Genomic DNA, 21,028 nt, shown 5'->3' on the forward strand with positions numbered 1-21,028 from the left:
TTTGTGAAAAAATGTCAAAATATGGCTGAAATAATGTCATTAATGGCAATCAGTGCAACCTTATGTTAATATGAAACTGCATATTTTTCTAATTAAATTAAACCTGTTTTTATTAAAATAAAATAATTTAAGTGACTATAATAATTTTTGTACAAATTTTTAAATAATTAAAAACATTCTATTAAGATAAATAAAATATAAAAGCAGAATCAAAAAATAAATTAATAAAAAATATAAATAAATTATTAAATAATAAATTATATATATATATATATATATATATATATATATATATATATATATATATATATATATATATATTAAATATTAAAAAATATTTTAAACTATTATTAAAAATAAAAATAAATAAATAAAAGAGTAATTAATTAATTCCACTTAACGGTAATAAAAGGACTCTTATTGTGAAGTGTTACTAGCAGATCACATTGATGCTAATTAAATGCAATACAAAGTAAACTCAGACATTGCCAAAGCTTTGTGTACAAAAAATACAAATTCTTTCATAAGTCAACAGAAATCAAGCTTAGCACAAACAGCCATTACCGTCCAGCACAGAGACCAAATAAATAGCATAAATATATAACAAATCAGTAAAAAGTTCTCAACGTTAACATTTAGCAGAGTTACATATATTGCTACAGTACATTGACAAACCACACTAATGCACTGAAATGTAAATCAATCAATTTGCAAACTGACACGAGTGGTTTAAATGCCCTCCGTTTGATGCGTTCTGCTCATTTTGGACATTCGCTCTCAGCACTGAATGTTCCTACTAGCGTGATGTTGCCGTCTGTAGTGAATGTGGATTTTCTCTCTTTCTCTCTGACATGCCAGGATCCCTGACACCTACTGTGAGTCACAGATGGCCCCATAATGACTGAAATTGCTAGAGAATCGGTCCAATTCATTTGCAGCCTGTTTTCTGGCCGGGGTGCAGCCCTTTAGGAGAAGCGAGCGAGCGGCTGCCGAGGAGCAATTGCCCCTGTGGTAAAAACCCTACTGTATTTGATATCCGGACACACTCTGAGTGGAACAGGAGACTAATTAAAGGTTATCATAGCTAGATTTTCTGCATATCCGCCATATTAGATCACCATGAAGTCGTGAATGGCTGATGTGTCTTTGTAGCACACGTATGCTGTCAAGATGTGCATTCACTGGAAAATGGGGTTTTAGATGCCTTGCTAAATATTTTTCTGAAGTCAGACAAAACTTTGCTAACCAAGGTTATTATAGATTTATTTTATTTTTGAATTTTTATTATTTGAATTTTTTATTATTTTTATTTTGAAGCCTTTTTTAAGTTTACTGTAAATTTCAGTTTGGTTTTAGTTTGTTTAACTGACGGTTTTGTTGGTTTTAGTTTAGTTTTTATTTTGTGAAAACATTTCTAATTAGTTTTTATAATATTAGTTTCAATTTTAGGAATTCATGTTCGTTTATTCATTCATTCATTCATTCCCTTTAGGCTAAGCCACAGTGGAATGAACCGTCAACTATTCCAGCATATGTTTTACACAGCAGATGCCCTTCCAGCAGCAACCTAGCATCCCAGAGTCAGCAGCTCACGTCCATTATTGACTTAAGCGAAGTGTAGTGTTTGCCTGGACCCTTAAAATCATCCTAACTACTACAAAGTTTACTCAAAATGAAAGTTAAAATTTAGCACTAATGCAGGAACATTTACATTTTGTTAACTGATAGCTGATATATACTATAGTTTAATGAAAATAAGTTCTGATCTCAGTCTTGAAATCGAATGAATAGTGGAAAACTGATCTTATTTTAAAATCTAAACTATAGAAAACAGCAAGGAAACATCTAGATCTTTCTTTCCCCCCCTTTTTTAGGGTGAGAAATGAGTAATGATGAATAATCCTTACTTTCATTTTAATTTGCTTAATTTTTTTTACCTGACTAATAATGATGATATTAAAAAATAAACATTATTGGTTGATACGGATATGGCCATTTGTATATATTTTGTATCCCTCATTTATCATCAAATACTGTAATGAGACGTTAAATATGGCATCCAATAATATTAGATTCCAATACTGTAACTTTTATTAGTAAAAATGAGATATTGAAATATAATTAAAATAAAATTTTGCTAATTTTGTTCAAAATGACAATTTTGCCTTAAATATACGGTGGCCTTTATACTTTTCTGCATAACAAACCCTTATATTTAGTTGTGTCTCTTTTTAAATTGCCTCTAAATCAAATGAGATTCCACATAATGCACATCTTGACAAGGTACAGGCATTTCTTCTGACAAGCAATGCTTGTACTGACTCTTTCACTTATTTCCATGGGGCAAAACTTCATTCTGTCTATCAGTTAGGTGTAAGATTGCCTAAACAATACCAAGGGAGCAGCCAATTAGCATTGTTGGAGCATTAAAAAAAACAAGACAAAAGAAAAATCCATCGCTCAACCAGCTGGAAGTTTATCATGAGTGCCTGAAGTCATTTACATCAACGAAGCGTCAGTCTGAGCAGCTTATGAAAGAGTTCATGGCTTATTAGCTGAGTACATTAGAACATTTATAAAGATACACATGGAAAAAAACAACTCCAGAGTTGCTCAAAGCTACTAATGGAAGAAGAAGAATGCATAGAGTTTTACACCTGCAGGCCGCAGTTAAACGGTCTGCATCATTCTATTATCCATACAGTATATGGCCATCAAATACCATCCTGCCCCCTCAGGCAACAGTGACCTTCAGAAAAATGGCCGCTCATGACACCACCGCACCAATGGCTTTGAGTAAATGAAGGGAAAAATAAGGCTGTTTTCATACTAGAGTCGATATATTTGGTCGGGGAGATTTTGACATCATGAAAACACTCCCAAGTTAAAAAAATGTGTTAGTTAGATTTTATTTAGTCTCATTTGTGAGTATGAAAAACTATTGGCGACATATATATGTACATGCAGTCGAAGACAAAATTATTAGCTCTCCTGTCAAAAATTCATTCATTTTCTTTTCGGCTTAGTCCCTTTAATAATCAGGGGTCGCCACAGCAGAATGAACCGACCAAATTATCCATCATATATTTTACGCAACGATGCCCTTCCAGCTGCAACCCATCACTGGGAAACACCCATACAATCATTCACACACATACACTATGGACAATTTAGCTTACCCAATTCACCTATAGCACATGTCTTTGGGCTTGTAGGGGAAACCCACGCCAACACGGGGAGAACATGCAAATTCAACAAAGAAATGGCAACTGACCCAGCAACCTTCTTACTGTGAGGCAACAGCGATACCCACTGCACCACCATACTGCCTGTCAAATTTACATTTTTTATCAAATATTTCCTTAGTGCTGTTTAAAGGAGAGAAGATATACTATATATTGGTATAAAGAAGATATACTTGATATTTTACTAGATATTCTATTAAAAGGCTTAATCTGTCGTCACATTGGACTTTTCGGCCCATAGACTTACATTCATATGCATGCGAAAGCGTCAGACCAGAAACGCAAGCTCGTGCGACAAGTTTTACAGTTCGCTGCATTTGAAAGTTCAAGCTTGGTGAACTCTGACCTGCAAAATTGCATCAGGTATGTGCGTGAGACCAATCGAAGATTGAAACATGACCTCTCTGGACAGAAATTTAAAATATGGACCAATCGCTCGCTTTTTTAAATGTCTAATCATTTTGTTTATGCTCGCCTCTTTTCGTATGCACAAATTCAAGTGTGACCGCGGCATTACCCGGGCTAATTGGGTTAATTAGGGAAGTTAGGTTATTTAGACATGTCATTGGACAACAGTGGTTTGTTCTGTGTCCAATTGGAAATAAAAACATTTACTTAAGGGGCTAATGATATTCATAAAATGAAAATATGAACAAAATGAAAATGCTTTTATTTCACATTAAATTATTTTGTGAAAAATAAAAATATTCAAATGATTTAAAACAAATCACTTTCTACAGAAGAAAAAACAAAACAACAAATATTGTGAAAATGCACTTTCTCAGTTAAACAGCACTTCGGAAATAATTACACTTTCACAAAAGGGCTAATACTTTTGCCTTCAGTGAACTGTTCAAAGGTTTTGGATTATTTTAAAAAGTCTCAGATGTTCTCAGATACAGTATTTACTTGACCAGAAAACAGTAAACATTTTTATTTTACAAGAAATTCAATCATTAGTTTACATAATAAAACAATGCATTTAACTCAAAAACATAACTGGAAATCATGAATTCAGAGAAACAGAATTTTTGGGGTCTAATTTTTATCCCATAGCTTTATTTGTCTTTGGGTCATAAACAAGGAGTAGTCCTATTTTACTGACCCTATAGTTTTTAAATGGTTTGTATTTAGTTAAAAAAGTAAAAGTTTGGCACTTAAACCAACTACAAAACCCGAGTAATGTTTTGACTGGTACCACATGTGTTTCACACACAGTGAAAGTGCTGGAGCAAAATATTATGTTTTAAGAAGGACAGGTTGAGACCATCAATCAAAGCGAGCATGAAAACAGCCTAATTATTATGAACACACTGACATAAGCGCTTATTTGAGCAAATCTGTAACACCTCGCTGTAATCCTGCTGACGCTCCAGGTGCACCTGGCAAAGACGTCTGCCTATATTGAGGTCAGTGTTTCTATTATTGTACGACTGTAAGTCACGATTTTTCAGTTTGGGCACTGTGTTTGCAACATGGATCTATGTGTTTTCTGCATTTACAGTGGGGGAAATAAGTATTTGACATGTTACCATTTTTCTCTGAAAACATTTCTAAAGGTGCTAATGACTTGAAATTTTCCTCATATGTTGGCAACAACCAAAGAAATCCATACATGCAAATAAAACTAACCTAGTTTACAAATTAAGTTATGTGTAATAAATTGAAATGACACAGGGAAAAATATTGAACACATGAAGAAACTGAGGTGTAGAAAGTCCAGACAGCAGCTGAAATCTTGCAGTTGTTCTTCAGCAACCCTCTGCCCTTACTCATTGTAAATGGATTTAAGCTGCTTCAGTCCAACGTCTACTGTACATTATCAGAATGATGAAGATGAAACCAGGGTGGACATTTCAGCAAGACAATGATCAAAAACACAGCCAAGGAAACTCTCAAAATGCTTTCAGAGAAAGAAAATCAAGCTGTAGAATGGCCCAGTCAATCACCTGATCCGAATCCAATAGAAAATAGATTAAAAAATAAAATAAAAAAATAGAAAAATAGATTAGATTTGATAGACAAGACCCACAGAATCATCAAGATTTTATGAGAGGCATCTTTAAGCCGCCATCACTAAAAAGCCTTTTGATAAAAGGTGTTAAATACATTTGAATAGTTCAGTACTTTCTCCTTGTATCATTCCATTGTTATTACACATAACTCATTGTTCAGATTTTTTTGTTTTGTTTTATTTTTATGTTTGTATTGTTTGGGTTTTTACCAAAATCTGGTTCAATTCCAAGTCAACAGTTCCTTTAGAAATATTATTCCCAGGAAAAAAACATGACGTGTTCGGTACTTTTTTCCGCCGCTGTAATAAGGAGATGCAAGTCAAAACGTGAAGAACCCTAAACCTCAGAAGCAATCACATATAAGCAGGTCGACAAAATGTACATTCTTTCCACCTAAATGACTGGAATAAAGGAGGGAATATCTAACATATTCGTAAAGGCTAAAACCTGAGTTATTCCAAATAGTTCATTAGAAAGACCACAACAATAAACATTGAAAAAGTACATCATTGTACCATTGACATTTAGATTATTTGCATGACTATAGCTACTCTATATACTCATGAGATGTTTATCCTGTATGTATACCAATATATTAGTTGTTATTTCGTATATGACGGTTTCCGTGGGTACTGGTAGGTACGCTTGACTCGATATTGCACGCAGGACTCGTTCAAAAGCACAACTGTCTCGGCTAGTGATCAATAGCTGTAGGCGATATGTTAGTTTAAAAACAGTCAACAGACTGACAGCTAGTTCAGAAGAACACCTTCCCTTTGCTCTATCCCGGTTTGTCTTGGATTTTGGAGCGTTTGTCAGTTGTTTTTGTGTGTTACCGTCCAGAGGTGGCTGAAATCCACAACGGCGAGCTGAAATAAGACTTGAGACGCAAAGTGGCTGCGTCCGTTTCCACTTGTTTTCCTCTTCCTCCCGTTTTCTGAAATGAAAGCTGGTGGAATGGAGTTTTATAGTGGGACGTCCTGCCCGGAATGCTACACGCAGACCTGCGCGGGGTCACAAGAGATCTTCGTAGTCGAGGAGTTTTGAGTGCTGTCGGGTTTTCCAAAGTCGAAACAGGCGGAAGTCGAAGTACATCTCAATCATTTCTTTGCCTAAAAGAAAAAGAGAGGTAGAATAGAGAAGAAGATATGATTCTGAACTACATTTCAATGAGAGCACGTCTCTTTCTGTGATGAACAGACACTTCCACGCAGATTCGCTCTGCTGGTAATTGGAAAACAGCATGATGTGAGAGACAATGTAGATGAGAAAGAAATGATAAAGAAAATTGAGAGTCAGAGAATAGAGGGTATGTCAGATCAGGACAGGTAGGGAAAATTAAGATAAAAAAAATGAAAATATTGTTAAATAGATTAGTGCTGTTTAATCGATTAATTCGATTTAAAATGATTAATTAAAAGTTCACATTTACACAATAATCTTGTTTGTACTGTGTATATTTAAATATTATATATATGGATAAAAAGTTTTTTATTTATTTATAAAATAATTACATATACCATAAATTATATAGAAATATTAATGTCTAATTATTTTTAAGTATATATGTGTGCATTTACATACACATAATAATATACACAGTAGACGCAAATATATTATGTAAATATAAACGCTTATTTTGTACGCAATTAGTTACAATTAGTTGTAAAACTGCACTAAAATGAATTGTTATAAACATATACACTCACCGGTCACTTTATTAGGTACACCTATCCAACTGTTCGCTAAAGCAAGTTTCTAATCAGCCAATCAAATAGCAGCAACTCAATGCATTTAGGCATGTAGAAATTGTCAAGACAATCTGCTGCAGTTCAAACCGAGCATCAGAATGGGGAAGAAAGGTGATTGGAGTGACTTTGAATGTGGCATGGTTGTCGATGCCAGATGAGCTCGTCTGAGTATTTGAGAAATTGCTGATCTACTGGGATTTTCACGCACAACCATTTCTAGCGTTTACAGAGAATGGTCAGAAAAAGAGAAAATATCCAGTGAGCGGCAGTTCTGTGGGCGCAAATGCCTTGTTAATGCCAGATGTAAGAAGAAAATAGCCAGACTGGTTCCAGCTGATAGAAAGGCAACAGTAACTCAAAGTAACTCTTGATTTTTGCTGCGGCATTCGGATGGTATGGTCAGAATTTGGCATCAACACCATGAAAGCATGGATCCATCCTGCCTTGTATCAATGGTTCAGGCTGGTGGAGATGGTGTGGGGGATATTTTCTTGGCACACTTTGTGTCCATTAGTACCAACGCATCATGTCAAAGCCACAGCCTACCTAAATATTGTTGCTGTCCATCCTTTTATGACCACAGGGTACCCATCTTCTGATACCTCCAGCAGGATAACACACCATGCCATACAGTTATCATAACAGTCATCCCATTCATCATCATCTCAGACTGGTTTCTTGCACATGACAATGAGTTCACTGTACTCAAATGGCCTCCATAGTCACCAGATTCAATCCAATAGAGCACCTTTGGGATGTGGTGGAACGGGAGATTCGCATCATGGATGGGCAGCTGTCAAATCTGCAGTGTGCGTCAAAACTGTGTGATGCTATCATGGTCATATGGACCTAAATCTCTGTGGAATATTTCCAGTACCTTGTTGAATCTATGCCATGAAGGATTAAGGCAGTTCTGAGGGCAAAACTGGATCCAACCAGGTACTAGTAAAGTGTTCCTAATAAAGTGGCCAGTGAGTGTAGTTTATTATAAAAGTACAAATCTGTCATACTGGTTGCCATGTCATACAAGTCTTGAAACCTCACTAAGATAAAAACAGTAAAATTATTAATACAGTTAAATATAATATAATGTATGTGGCCATGCCTACCTATAAATAAAACTATAAAAAATTTTCATACATGCAGTACATTAGATTTAATAATAGCTATGTATGAGAATATATATATATAAAAAAGCAACAACAACAACAACAACAAAAGATGTACAATTTTGTTTGTATGGCTGTTCGCCAGCTTGTTTCTCCCATGTAATAAACCAATATATATATTTTTATTTCATGTTGGAAACAAGCTTGCTTAAGTTTGGAATGTCATAAAGGTACCTAAAAATCAGAACTCACATTGTTGGTGAAAAATTTAGTATGCAGTGTACAGTATGCAGATCAGTAAACATGTACATTTTCCATACATTTCATTAACAAACACTTGATTTCAATTCATGTGTTTGTAAGTGTGTAGGAGTGTGAGCATAAGCTGATTTCAGCAGTTTGGTCTCACCCTGAGCGGAGAGCTCCAGCGGTGACTCAAACGTGACAGAATAAGGCCTCATCAGGTTCTTCAGTTTCTGGAACAGCTGTTGGCACATGATAAGCCCAGACATTAATAATCCTCTTTTTTTTTTACCCCCTCGCACATCTCTCGCTTTCACACACTCTCTCCTAGGACTCGAGGAGGTTAGTTAGGGATAATGACAGCCTCAGTCTTTGTGGCCCCGGATAAATCTCACACGGGCAACTGCAAGGGCAAACGAGACCCTTCAAAAGAACTCCGTTAAATCTGAACATCCACGTGCCGCTCCGAGAGCCTTTGGGGATTAAAGGGGCAGTTCACCCAGAAACCACAAATGGTCGATAGATGATATTTTTTCAAAAAAATAAAAAATAAAATAACCCATACATTCTTCAAAATACTTTTTTGTTCAACAGAAAAAAGAAAGTGGAACCAAAGTTGAAAGCTTTGCTCTGTCATATGCACATATTTAAAATATGAATGGCAGAATTTTACAGAAAGAAAATAAGTATTTATAGATTAAACATATAGAGCAGGAAAAGTAGTGCAGGGTGAGTAAATGTTAACAGCTTTGGTTTTTTGGTGAACTCATCACAGAAGGTATAGTTCACCCTAAAATAAAATCTAACTCACTTTAAAGTGGTTACAAATATTTATGACTTTCTCTTTTTTGGTAATCATAACAGATTTGAATGATTTTTTAAATTCTTTCATTCAGTTTCCAAATTCTTAGTCCCTTTATTCATCAGGGGTCCACAGCGGAATGGACTGCCAACTATTCTAGCATATGTTTTATGTAGTGGATGCCAATACACTCTCACATTCACACTCATACACTATGGCCAATTTAGTTTATTCAGTTCACCTATAGCGCATGTCTTTGGACTGTGGAGGGAAACCGGAGCACCCGGAGGAAACCGACATGAACACAGGGAGAACATGCAAACTCCACACAGAAATGCCAGCGACCTTCTTGCTGTAATGCAACAGTACTAACCACTGAGCTACCGTGCAGCCCTGAATGATTTTTATGTATTCATTACTACAGACGGTCAGAGAACTCCCCCAGATTTACCTACTTAGACAAGGCAAGTTTATTTAAATAGCACATTTCATTCACAATGGCAATTCAAAGTGCTTTACATAAACAAAAGAAACAAGATAACAGATAAAAAATTTGTTGGAGCACATCTGATCTTAGCTAAATTTCATCTGCAGCCCCTGGGCAGGAGAATACAGATACATATCACATAACAAAAACATCAACACAATATCAAAATAAAATAAATTACATCAAAAATTTAAACGATAAGCTCCCACTTAATGCTCACACACCTAATGCAGTTTAACCAGCATTTCAAATGCAGCTTGAACTGTGCTGAAGTAAGACTCTGTTTAATGATAGTTGGTAAATTATCCTAATTATTAACAACTCTTACAGAAAAAGCAGAATGACCAAAATCAGTACTCTCTAAAATTCTTCAGTCACATCTTGATGAAGCTCTAGTTAGTTTTTTGTAGTCAGAAACAGAATCCTTTAATGGTGAAGATGCAAAATTATTAACAATTTTGTACATTAAACAACAATTGAAAAACACACAAAAAAATCCACAAATAAAAATACATATACTTAATAACAATCAAACAATGATATCTATTGGATTTACTGACAAGAATATTTTAAAGCTTGTTTTTACAAAGTGTAAAAAGAGCGTATTGTCCTGCTTGACATCATGAATTCATTTATTCATTCATTTTCCTTTGGTTTAGTCTCTTTATTCATCAGGTGTTGCCACAGCGGAATGGACTGACAACATATGTTTTACGCAGTGGATACCCTTTAAAGTTGCAACCCAGAATTGGGAAACACCCATACAACTCTCAGATTTACACACATACACAATGGGCAATTTATTCAATTCACCTATACCACATGTCTTTGGAAACATGTCATGAGGGAAACCGGAGCACCCGAAGGGAACCCACGCGAACAACCTACTTGCTGTGAGGTGACAGTGCTAACCACTGAGCCACTGTGACACCAACCTGTTAATTATTATGTTTAAGTGTTTTGAATAATGAGGACACAGAGCATCCCCTCATAAACCACCTCAACTTTGTAAGTTATGGCCATGTCATTATACAAATTTGTGTCCTTATAAACCACCAAAACTAGTACAAAACGAGTCAAACCTTCTGGCTGTGAGGCAACAGTGCTAACCACTGAGCCACTGTGTCACCAAATCATGAATTGATACAGTAGAAAAATGTTCACATCACTTGTAGGATAAACAAATACTATGGAAGTCAATGGTTACCGGTTTTCAACATTTTTCAATGTTCTCTTTTGTGTTCTAAAGCAGAAGAAACTCAAACAGGTGTGTGAGAAGCGAAGGGTGAACTTTCCCTTTAAGTATGAGTTTATATACACAGATTTTCTCTTCTGGCTCACACATACAATACATTAAAAAAAAATATTCATTGGATATGCTACATTTTTTAAGGTAAGTGGTTGTAAACAATTCATATGGGCTGAATTTAAGCAAACAAATTAAGCTGAACATTACAAAATTAAATTAATTTGTTTAAATTCAGCCCATATTTCTTGTTTGCAACCACTTACCTTTAAAGAATAATAGTAAATGCAATGAATATTTTTTTAGAACTAATAAAGACGAGAATGTAACCACCACATTAAGAGGACGCCACAAACCTGATGCTAAAACATTCCTAAAGCTCGTCATATTTAGCCATATTTCTGTCGGTTGATCACCCAACATGTTCACAAACTCACACGAGTCAGTCATCCGTGTGTCAATCACAAGAACACATATAAATGCATTTCTCAGGAACGGTGGTGGCCTGTCGGGCAATGACGCACGGCGAATGAGATTTACGCTGAACCCGTCTCCCCATAGAAGTGCTATCGTACATTCGGTTCCAAGGGCAGCATGAATGTGTCCTCGGGGCTTAATCTCGGGGCTCCTGTCATAAAACACTCATCAGGCCACCGAACAGACGGAGCGAGCTCAAAGTCAAGGCCGACCCTACAGGACTGACGCAGACGTCTCAAATCCAACAGTCAGAGCGTCTCAGATCAGATGTTAGCGATCACAGGAACTAGTTTGGGTGTCTTGTGATATGTTTGGGGTCTGTTTTTTTTTGTTTTTTTTTACTCATCAACGTGGCAATTATTTAATTAAAAATACAGTAAAATTGTAAAATAACCATTTGGAATTTTTATATATTTCCCAATGTAATTTATTCCTATGTTGACAGCTGAACATTTTAGGTTTCATGTGTAATGCTGTACAAATGGGGTCTGTATGTGCTCCTCTGCTCGTCAACGTTGCATTTATTTAATTAAAGCTAACTAAAATTTAATTACAATTAATAAAAAAATTTGAATTTTAATATATATTTCCCAGTGTTCTCGTGGGTTTTCTCAGGGTGCTCCGGTTTCCCCCACAAGACATGTTTTGTAGGTGAAGTGGGTCAGCTAAATTGTCTGTAGTGTATGTGTGTGATTGGGTGTGTATCTGTGTTCTCAGTGATGGGTTTTGGCTGGAAGGGCATCCGATGTGTAAAACGTATGCTGGATAAGTTGGCGGTTCATTCTGCTGTGGTGACACCTGATTAATAAAAGGACTGAGCCGAAAAGAAAATGAATGAATGAATTTTAATATATTTATGAATGTAATTTTTTCCAATGATGACTGAATGTTTATAGCCTTCGAAAATCATTTTAATGTGCTTTTTTGCTGCACAAGGAAGGTTTCTAAATATTCAGTATTATATCAGTGTTATTATTGTATGAGTTTACTATTTTTGTACAATCTCCCATTTTGGTTTTTATAAACATTAGAAATGTATATGTTTGTCGTGTTCTTAATTTTAAAGGTTTAGTCATTTTGAATTTTTTTAAAGTCTTTTTTAATATATACAGGATATACATTTTATTTCAGCTTTGGTTTAGACCTCAGCAACTAACTGAAATAAAATAATTAAATATTGTAAAAAAAATGTTGTTAAAGTAAACATTTAATTATTGTAGTTTTAATTACAGTTGTGATTCACAACAATAACCCTAATTGTCAATGATAAAAGCTATGCGCGACTAGTTTTGAGTGAATTACTTTAAAAAGTAATAGATTACAAATTACTGATTACTACAGGACAATTGTAATTTGATTACACTACTAATAAATCAATGTAAAAAGGAATCAGATTACTTATTACTTTACTTTGAAGCTACTTTTAAAACATAAAATATACCTATAGAAATACAAAATAAACTGCAGCACTTTCAATCATTTAACATTCACTAAAAATAATGGATTGATAATAGCAGCTTGACATATTCAAAAGACTTAAAGAGACAGTTCGCCCAAACCTTAAAATTCTCTGATCATTCACTAGTTCCAAACCTGTTTGTCTTTTTTTTTCTTTTCTTTTTTGACATTTAGAACAAAATTGGATAACTGTAAATATTGGCATCCATAGTATGAAAAAGCACTGCAGTGTTTGTCACATGACTCCCGGTTTTCAATTGGGTGAGCCGGGGTGTTCCTCTTGGTGATGAATATTGTCATAGAATGCTTTTTATTCAAATGCTTGAACAAGTTGCTGGTCGAGATTAAAGTAGTCCAAAATTCTTTAGAGACTGTATTTCACAGCAATATTAATGTTCTTACGGTCAATGAAATCAAAGTAATGTCTGTATTTCAACTTGAAGAAGCAGCTGCTCTCGACTGTAGCCATTTCAGCTCTTGTTCTCCAGTTATTTAAAAGCACATGCATACAAACTAATGCTGCAGCGGAAAACATTATTTAAGCATTTTTTTCTTCTAAAAACTATATTTGTAACGTAAGTAACTCAATTAGATTGACTTTAGTAACTGATCAAATGACACAAATGTAAAATGTAATTTGTTACATTATTGCGTTCCTCAAAAATGTAATTGGAATACAGTAACACGTTAAACCCAACTCTGTGTGCGATATTTTAAGTAAAACGTGATGCATTTTAATGATTATTTTATGATAAAGAACATTAAAAAATGTTTTATTCCTCCACAACCTGTTACATTGATGTATTTGTGTGTTTGTGTTTAAATACATTTGCTTATATTCTATTTTTTAATGCAACAAAAATGTTTGCGATTGGAGTCCTCTGGAGTTTGGTTGTGATTTGACACCAAGGTGTCACTTTTTTTTACACAATGGAAGGAATACTTTGTTTTTTTTTACAGTCTATGCTATTTAGCCCAAGTATATATACTGCGCTGGACAGGAACGAGTTATTTTAGGTTACATAACTGGGGAAAAAGACTGTCAAGGCATGATAGTGACAGACAGAGAGGTGTTGTATAGAAAAATGGAAAGATGGAGCTGGTGCATGTCTGTGTCTAAAGAGGTGAGCACTGAACATGGCCTCGGCAGGGCCCACAGGGACCATTTCTAAATATAATGCAGAAAGTCAAGGTACACATACTACATAAATACTGCAGAACTTGAAATACTGTACCTTTTCTCCATTCGGATTGCCCAGCACGTAGCAGCCCATGATGTGGATCAGGTTCGGCTCTGGATTTAATTTACTCATAAACCGGCTCAGGCGTTTCCAAAATCTGCATGTACACCACAAACACAAGAGCAAAACCCTCAGATAATAATAGTTATTATATTATATAGAATAAAACTGTGCTTTTTTGGTCACAATATACAATAAGGTTACACTAGTATGTATTGACTAACATAAAATGATACTGAGCAATACATGTACAGCATTTATCTTATTTTAATTTGTTTATTGTTTTTAGGGGTTTTCAATATTTAATGCAGGGGTGTCAAACTCAATTCCTGGAGGGCCGAAGCCCTGCACAGTTTAGTTCCAACCCTGATCCAACACACTTACCTGTAGGTTTCAAACAAGCCTGAATTACTCAATTAGTTTGATCAGGTGTGTTTTATTAGGGGTGGAACTAAACTGTGCAGAGCTGCGGCCCTTTTGGAACTGAGTTTGACACCTGTGATTTAATGGATAGAACAGTGTAGAGCAGGGGTCACCAACCCTGTTCCTGGAGAGCTACCTTCCTGCAGAATTCAGTATCAACCCTGATCAAACACACCTGAACCAATTAATAGTACCTAAAGCTGCACTTGATAATTACAAACAGGTGTGTTTGGTCAGGGTTGCAACTGAAATGTGCAGGAAGGTAGCTCTCCAGGAACAGGGTTGGTGACCCCTGGTGTAGAGATTTGACAGGAAATCATGGGAAGCAGAGAGAGGGGAAGGATCGGCAACGGACCTCAAAGCCGGGAATTGAACTTGGGTCTCTGTGAGTACCTTGGTGCTAATATGTCGACACACTAAATTCAAATCCTAATTCATGCTTGTTACTTACAACACTCTAAATAAAGATACACAAGCTGTCACTGGGGTTGTACCTTTTCAAAAGTTGCAAATTTGTACCTAAAAGGTCAATACTAATACCTCAAGGGTACAAATTAGTACCTGAAAAGTACAAAAGTGTTCCTCTTCAATTTTTTAGGTACAGTGGTGCTCAACCCTGTTCCTGGAGATCGACCTTCCTGCAAAGTTCAGCTCCAACCCTGATCAAACACACCTGAACCAATTAATTAGGACCTGAACAGCACTTGATAATTACAGGCAGGTGTGTTTGATATGGGTTGCAACTGAAATCTGCAGGAAGGTCGATCTCCAGAAACAGGGTTGGGCACGCCTTTTGAGGTACCAATGTGTACTTTTTAAAAAGGTACCACCTAAGTGACAACTTGCATAGCTTTATTTCTGAGAGTGTAGGTGCATGTCTATGGTGCAGATTTGGATTAGTCAATTAACTTAAGTTGCATGTTTTTGGACGGTGGGAGGAAAAAGGGGGACCCGGGGAAAAACCCACGTGAGCACGGGGAGAATGTAAACTCCGCACAGAAGCGTTGGCTGCCTTGGTAAGGACTAGAACCAGTGACATTCTTGCTGTAAGGCAACAGTGCTAACCACTGGGCCACCGTGCCACCCATCCAGGAAAAAAGGAGCAGTAGGGGTGGAAGGGGGATTCTTCAAAACGAAGATGGCTGTTTCATGGAACTTTATAGGAATTTATAGTGACTTAGGAATCGTTTGATTGGTGAATCTTGAATTGGATAATGCATGACCAGCTGTATTCCATCATCAGCACATGATCCTCTCGAAAGTAGTTTATAAATAAACTTCACTTAAAGAAGCTGATCTGGGAACAGAAGCACATAAGTCAGTCAGCGGTTATTCATGCATTGGCTGATTCAGATTCATATGCAATTCAGGTTGCATATGAAGGGCGCAAAGTTTTAATGGAATGAATGCAGACATTTTTATATTAATTTCAACATGCTTTCAAGATTAAAAATATGGGAGAAATATGGGAAAATACTTAATGATAGGATGATAGCGTAAAAGAATGGTAAACTATGGGAGAATCCTGGCAAAAACAGGAGGGTTGACATGTATGAAGTGAACAAGACGTGTTTATGAAATAACAGTTCTGCGAGATACCGCAAAACATCTTTGCAAGGGAACGCAAAAACTATAAAAAATATAGTTTCCTATCACAGTTTTTTTCCTCCCACGCAGTTTTTTCCCCCACCATCATGTCCCTACCGGGTTTCTGTATAAAACAGTCACACCATAGGACAATTTTAAGATTTGGCTCAAAATTGTAACAGATTTGATAACACTGCAGTTTTTATAACAAGAGGTCCATGGAAAACAAATAAATGTTTAATGTCAAATGTAAATGTCAGAATGTTTCCTGCATTCTAAATGACGACAATACTAAATCTATCCTTTTTTTTTTGTCATGCATATCCTTGACGATTCACCAATCCAAACACAAAAGCAGCTTGTTTTGCTTTGACCCAAAAAGCTGCATTTAAGCATGTTTTAAAAATCATCTAGGAAGTATTTGGAGCTGACACTTCAAAAGTGTGTTCTGGAGACACTCGAGACTTCATATGTCACATCTTGTAAAAAGAACATATTAGGATCCCTTGAAACACTAAAGAAATATAATGTGACAGAAAAGAAAAGCATGTATCCCACTCACTGGCTCATGTCTTCCTCTTTCTCCACCTTGGCAAACGTGGCCACTTTATTCTTCAGCAGATAGAGGTGCCCTGGGCCTCCCTGAGACAGAAAATGACAACCTTACATAACATCAAACTCAAACAACAGGAGATCAGAACCCATGAACTGAGAAACAGAGACTTGTGAATTGCTGTCCACCTGAACAAAACCATTACCAACATCAAACGCAGCAGTGCATGACTATCTGCTGCCGATTCACTCAAATGCACTTACAGTCTTATTTTCTGTCATTGTGTGGGTTTGGACGCCTTGTTTATCTCTCACCTGACAGAAGATCAGCATTCGCCAGATTTTAGAGCCCCTTCTGTAGGCTGTCAATCTCTTCTCAATCTCCTCTGCACACGAAACAAACAGACTGTCAGGATGACCATGATATTTTACAGGAATTATGCATGAGTTGACATCTAAGGCCTTTAAATGACCTTTTCCTCAAAAACAACATATTTTATTGGATAAAGATTGTGGAATTTTAAATGCAGATTGAAACCTATGTTTTGCACATTATTTTTGTTTACAAAAATAAGAACAAAGGAACAACAAATAATAACTTGACTTCTAGTTGATCATTTGCCATCAGAAGTGGCTTATATGAAAGGCAAAGGCCTCTAGATTACACTTATTTTACCAAAATAAAATATGAGCATGCCATCATTTTTTATTATTTAATTAGGACACTAAGGTCTGACTTTGCTTAGACAAATGTCTTGTCACTTAACAGAAATAATGTACAGTATAAAATATAAAGTCATGGTGCAGTGGAAAAAGAATTAATATTGTGTATGTCTCTCATGAGCTTGGAGGACTGCATCCATACATCTCTGCAATGACTCAAATCACTTATTAATAAAGTCATCTGGAATGGCAAAGAAAGCGTTCTTGCAGAACTCCCTGAGTTCATTGAGATTCTTTGGATTCATCTTCAATGCCTCCCCTTTCATCTTACCTAGACATGCTCAATAATGTTCATGTCTGGTGACTGAGCTGGCCAATCCTGGAGCACCTTGACCTCCTTTGATTTCCGGATCTTTGATGTGGAGGCTGAAGGATGCGAATAAGTGCTATCCTGCTGAAGAATTTTCCCTCTCCTGTAGTTTTTAATGTGTTGGGCAGCACAAATGTCTTGATACCTCAGGCTGTTGATGTTGCCATCAACTCTGGAAATCTCTCGCACACCCCGATGCTGAATGTAACCCTAAACAATGATTTTTCCTTCACCAAACTTGACTGATTTTTGTGAGAATTTTGGGTCCATGCGGGTTCCAGTAGGTCTTCTGCAGTATTTGTGATGTTTGGGATGCAGTTCAACAGATGATTCATCAGAAAAATCTACCTTCTGCCACTTTACCAAATGACTAACTAGAAGTCAAGTTATTATTTGTTGCTCTTACAAGCATGATCACAGACAAGACTTTTGCCCGGTAGTGCACTGGCATTGTGAAATTAAAAAAAAAAGACAGAAATATCATTATAATGTTAATTAGGAGTGTCGGAGTGTACTGGTAATGCTGACAACCATGACATTTCATAGTCATGACACACAATAATATGACACATAAATAAATTATTCCTGAGAGTAAAAAATAAAGGTTAATCCAGCCTATGAGTACACTGTCAGAAATAAAGGTACATGAGTTGTCACTGGGGTGGTACCTTTTCAAAAGGTTCCCATTTGTACTTAAAGGGTACATACTGGTGCCTCAAAAGTATATATTAGTACCTAAAAAATTGAAGAGGAACACTGCTGTACTTTAATACTGATGTATTAATATGGACCTTTTAGGTACAAATTTTTACCTTTTAAAAAGGTGCCACCCCAGTGACAGCTCGCGTACCTTTATTTCTGAGTGTATGATATAACGCAGAAATATTTGGATTGATTAAATCTGAAGAGAATCAACACTCTTTGATAATGACAAAATACGCTATTTTTGTCCCTCTCAAACATTTTTCTAAAGATAATTTATATTTATTTCGAGGTCTGTTGAAATTCTTGATTCTGATTGGCTGGAAGGTGTGCAATAAAATTGTTAATGAACAGTAGATCTAGTCAGGCTGCGTCTAAAATTGCAGACTTCCGTACTATATAGTTCATTAAAAAAGTATGGTCCCACTTTATATTAAGTGTCCTTAACTACTATGTACTTACATCAAAAAATAAATACAATGTACTTACTGTGTTTATAATGTATTTCAAAACACTTGTGGTGCTTTTGAGTTGGGATAGAGGTTGGGTTATGGACAGGTTTGGTGGTATGGATAGGTTTAAGGGTGGGTTAAGGTGTAAGGGATGGTCAACAGAGTATTTATACATGTAATTACAAAAGTTATTTAAAGATGTAATTACATACATGTATTTAATCAAGCATAAGTACACAGTAAATACATGTATTTACACAATAAGAACATTCTAACAAACTATTAATTCCTGTGTAAGTACATACTAGTTAAGGCCACTTAATATAAAGTGGGACCAAAAGGATTTTAACATTTCTCATGGTACTTTTATCCACTTGACATGGGTTGTTTTTTATTCTGTGGGTAAAATATTTGAAATGTTCCATATATTATATTTATATGGTTGCATTGAAGCATTTAATTTTACCAATCGTAAATATTTTATGACTTATGCTGTTTTCGTTCCCATGGCAGCACACTGGCAGGATTGTTTTTAAATTGTAAAACAATTATCTACAGAAACAAAATCAGTCAATTTACAACTTAATTAATACCTTCAGTGTTTATTTCATTCATTTTCTTTTAGCTTAGTCCTTTTTATTTGTCAGGGAGGTTGCCACAGGGGAATGAACAGCCAACTTATCTAGCATATGTTTTATACAGTGGATGCCTATTCAGCTGCAACCCAGTACTGGGAAACACCCATACACCCATACTCGGTCCTAGAGGGCCGGTGTCCTGCATAGTTTAGCTCCAACTTCCTTCAACACACATGCCTGAAAGTTTCTAGTATACCCAGTAAGAGCTTGATTAGCTGGTTCGGGTGTGTTTAATTGGGGTTGTAACTAACAGGACATCGGCCCTCCAGGACTGAGTTTGTACACCCTTTTCTTAGGACTTAGGGAAATTTTTGACAGGACATTGGTTTATTTTTTTGTGTTTAACTTGGCAAAGGACCATGGTACAAGTGGAATAATCAACGGCTTGTCATATGTGAAAGCATTTTGAATCCATATTGTGCATTTAAAATCCTTTAACACATGACAAGCCACTGAAGAACCATTACTTAAAATGCAATGCTAAACAAAATTGATTAATATTACTTAATCTATTACTGGCTCTTAAAATGAACGATTTTTTATAGTTATCATAATTTGTTACATGTCATTTGGTCAAATAATCATTAATACTATAGCCACTGTTGATAAAAAAATGAGAACCAAACGATAAATTTGGTATTTTCTTCGTCTTAAAAACACTATGAATGAAAAATAGCCACACTACAAATTCAGTTTTTTCTCTGATCCAGTGTCATTTATCAGAAACCCAATCGTTTTTTTTTTTATGTAAAAATCAATAGTAAATTCACCTTCATCCCACATGCCGAAATAATGAGATTCAAACACACACAAACACACACAGATTTTTTTGTACATACCCAAAATATCATCAAACGTGGCATGCTCATGATCCTGGAGAAAAAAATAATAAAAGCCATCAATACACACGCACAGATAAGGCTACATCTAACACACTAAATCTGAATTCTGCTGTAATCTCTGTGCTTCAGATAACTTTACTGTGTCAATGGGGCTGTTTACACCTGTTCACTTCATGTGTGTATTTCTGAAACGCATTAGAGAAAAATAGAAAATCCGATCGTCAAACCACATCAGGAGGTCGTTTCCAGATAAATAAAAACAGGTTTTGGACCAAACCTGGTTGTTGAAAGCACATCAATTTTAGTCCACCCAAAATGTAAAACAAAATTAACACATTAGACTATGTTATGGTGTGTATAAACAGTACATAAAGATACAACACTGCTAATGCAAAACACAATGTGATGTGAGAGTTTGGAACAATCGATTCATTTTGATACATTTTTTTCATTTTATTTTATTTTCATTATAGCTCTTCATTAAATGATCAAATTAGAATGTTAAATTAATATCAGATGGCAGCATTAACAACAGATACACATCATGCACATGTAGTGCCTCTCTCAATGTAGAGAAAATTAATAAAATAAATAAGCTAAAGCATTTCTTTCAATTAGACTCTTTTTTTGGGGGGGACTAGACTCTACAAAAATGAATGTAAACCCTTTACAGTTTTAAATGATTTCTTGCATGTACAACAAAAACAGATGTAGCTACTTTTAGC

At 35.7% G+C, this 21,028-nt stretch overlaps 1 protein-coding gene and 1 long non-coding RNA gene across 12 annotated transcripts in view; one reads left to right on the forward strand and one right to left on the reverse strand.

Annotated features, from left to right (window-relative positions):
- LOC141379820 (uncharacterized) overlaps positions 1-21,028 on the forward strand; it is a 60,693-nt gene that overhangs the window by 8,650 nt on the left and 31,015 nt on the right. Inside the window, exons 3-4 of one of the 2 annotated variants that reach the window (XR_012396658.1) lie at positions 859-1,011; positions 1,493-3,985. This is a non-coding gene — a long non-coding RNA (uncharacterized lncRNA). Of the gene's footprint in view, positions 1-858; positions 1,012-1,492; positions 3,986-21,028 lie in introns of those variants that run through there. The other variant, XR_012396659.1, reaches the window with a different exon arrangement.
- The window catches only part of nsmfa (NMDA receptor synaptonuclear signaling and neuronal migration factor a), an 82,289-nt gene continuing 65,676 nt past the window's right edge, over positions 4,416-21,028 (reverse strand). For all 10 annotated transcript variants that reach the window (XM_073935081.1, XM_073935077.1, XM_073935080.1 and 7 more), the window contains 6 exons: positions 20,301-20,334; positions 16,952-17,022; positions 16,647-16,726; positions 14,069-14,171; positions 8,530-8,605; positions 4,416-6,372 (listed from right to left, as the gene is read on the reverse strand). In XM_073935081.1, coding sequence (XP_073791182.1) covers positions 6,275-6,372; positions 8,530-8,605; positions 14,069-14,171; positions 16,647-16,726; positions 16,952-17,022; positions 20,301-20,334 — 462 coding nt within the window. In that variant the 3' untranslated portion in view covers positions 4,416-6,274. The remainder of the gene's footprint in view (positions 6,373-8,529; positions 8,606-14,068; positions 14,172-16,646; positions 16,727-16,951; positions 17,023-20,300; positions 20,335-21,028) is intronic.

Source organism: Danio rerio, chromosome 21, assembly GCF_049306965.1.
Source record: "Danio rerio strain Tuebingen ecotype United States chromosome 21, GRCz12tu, whole genome shotgun sequence".
In the NCBI taxonomy this organism is placed as follows: domain Eukaryota; kingdom Metazoa; phylum Chordata; class Actinopteri; order Cypriniformes; family Danionidae; genus Danio; species Danio rerio.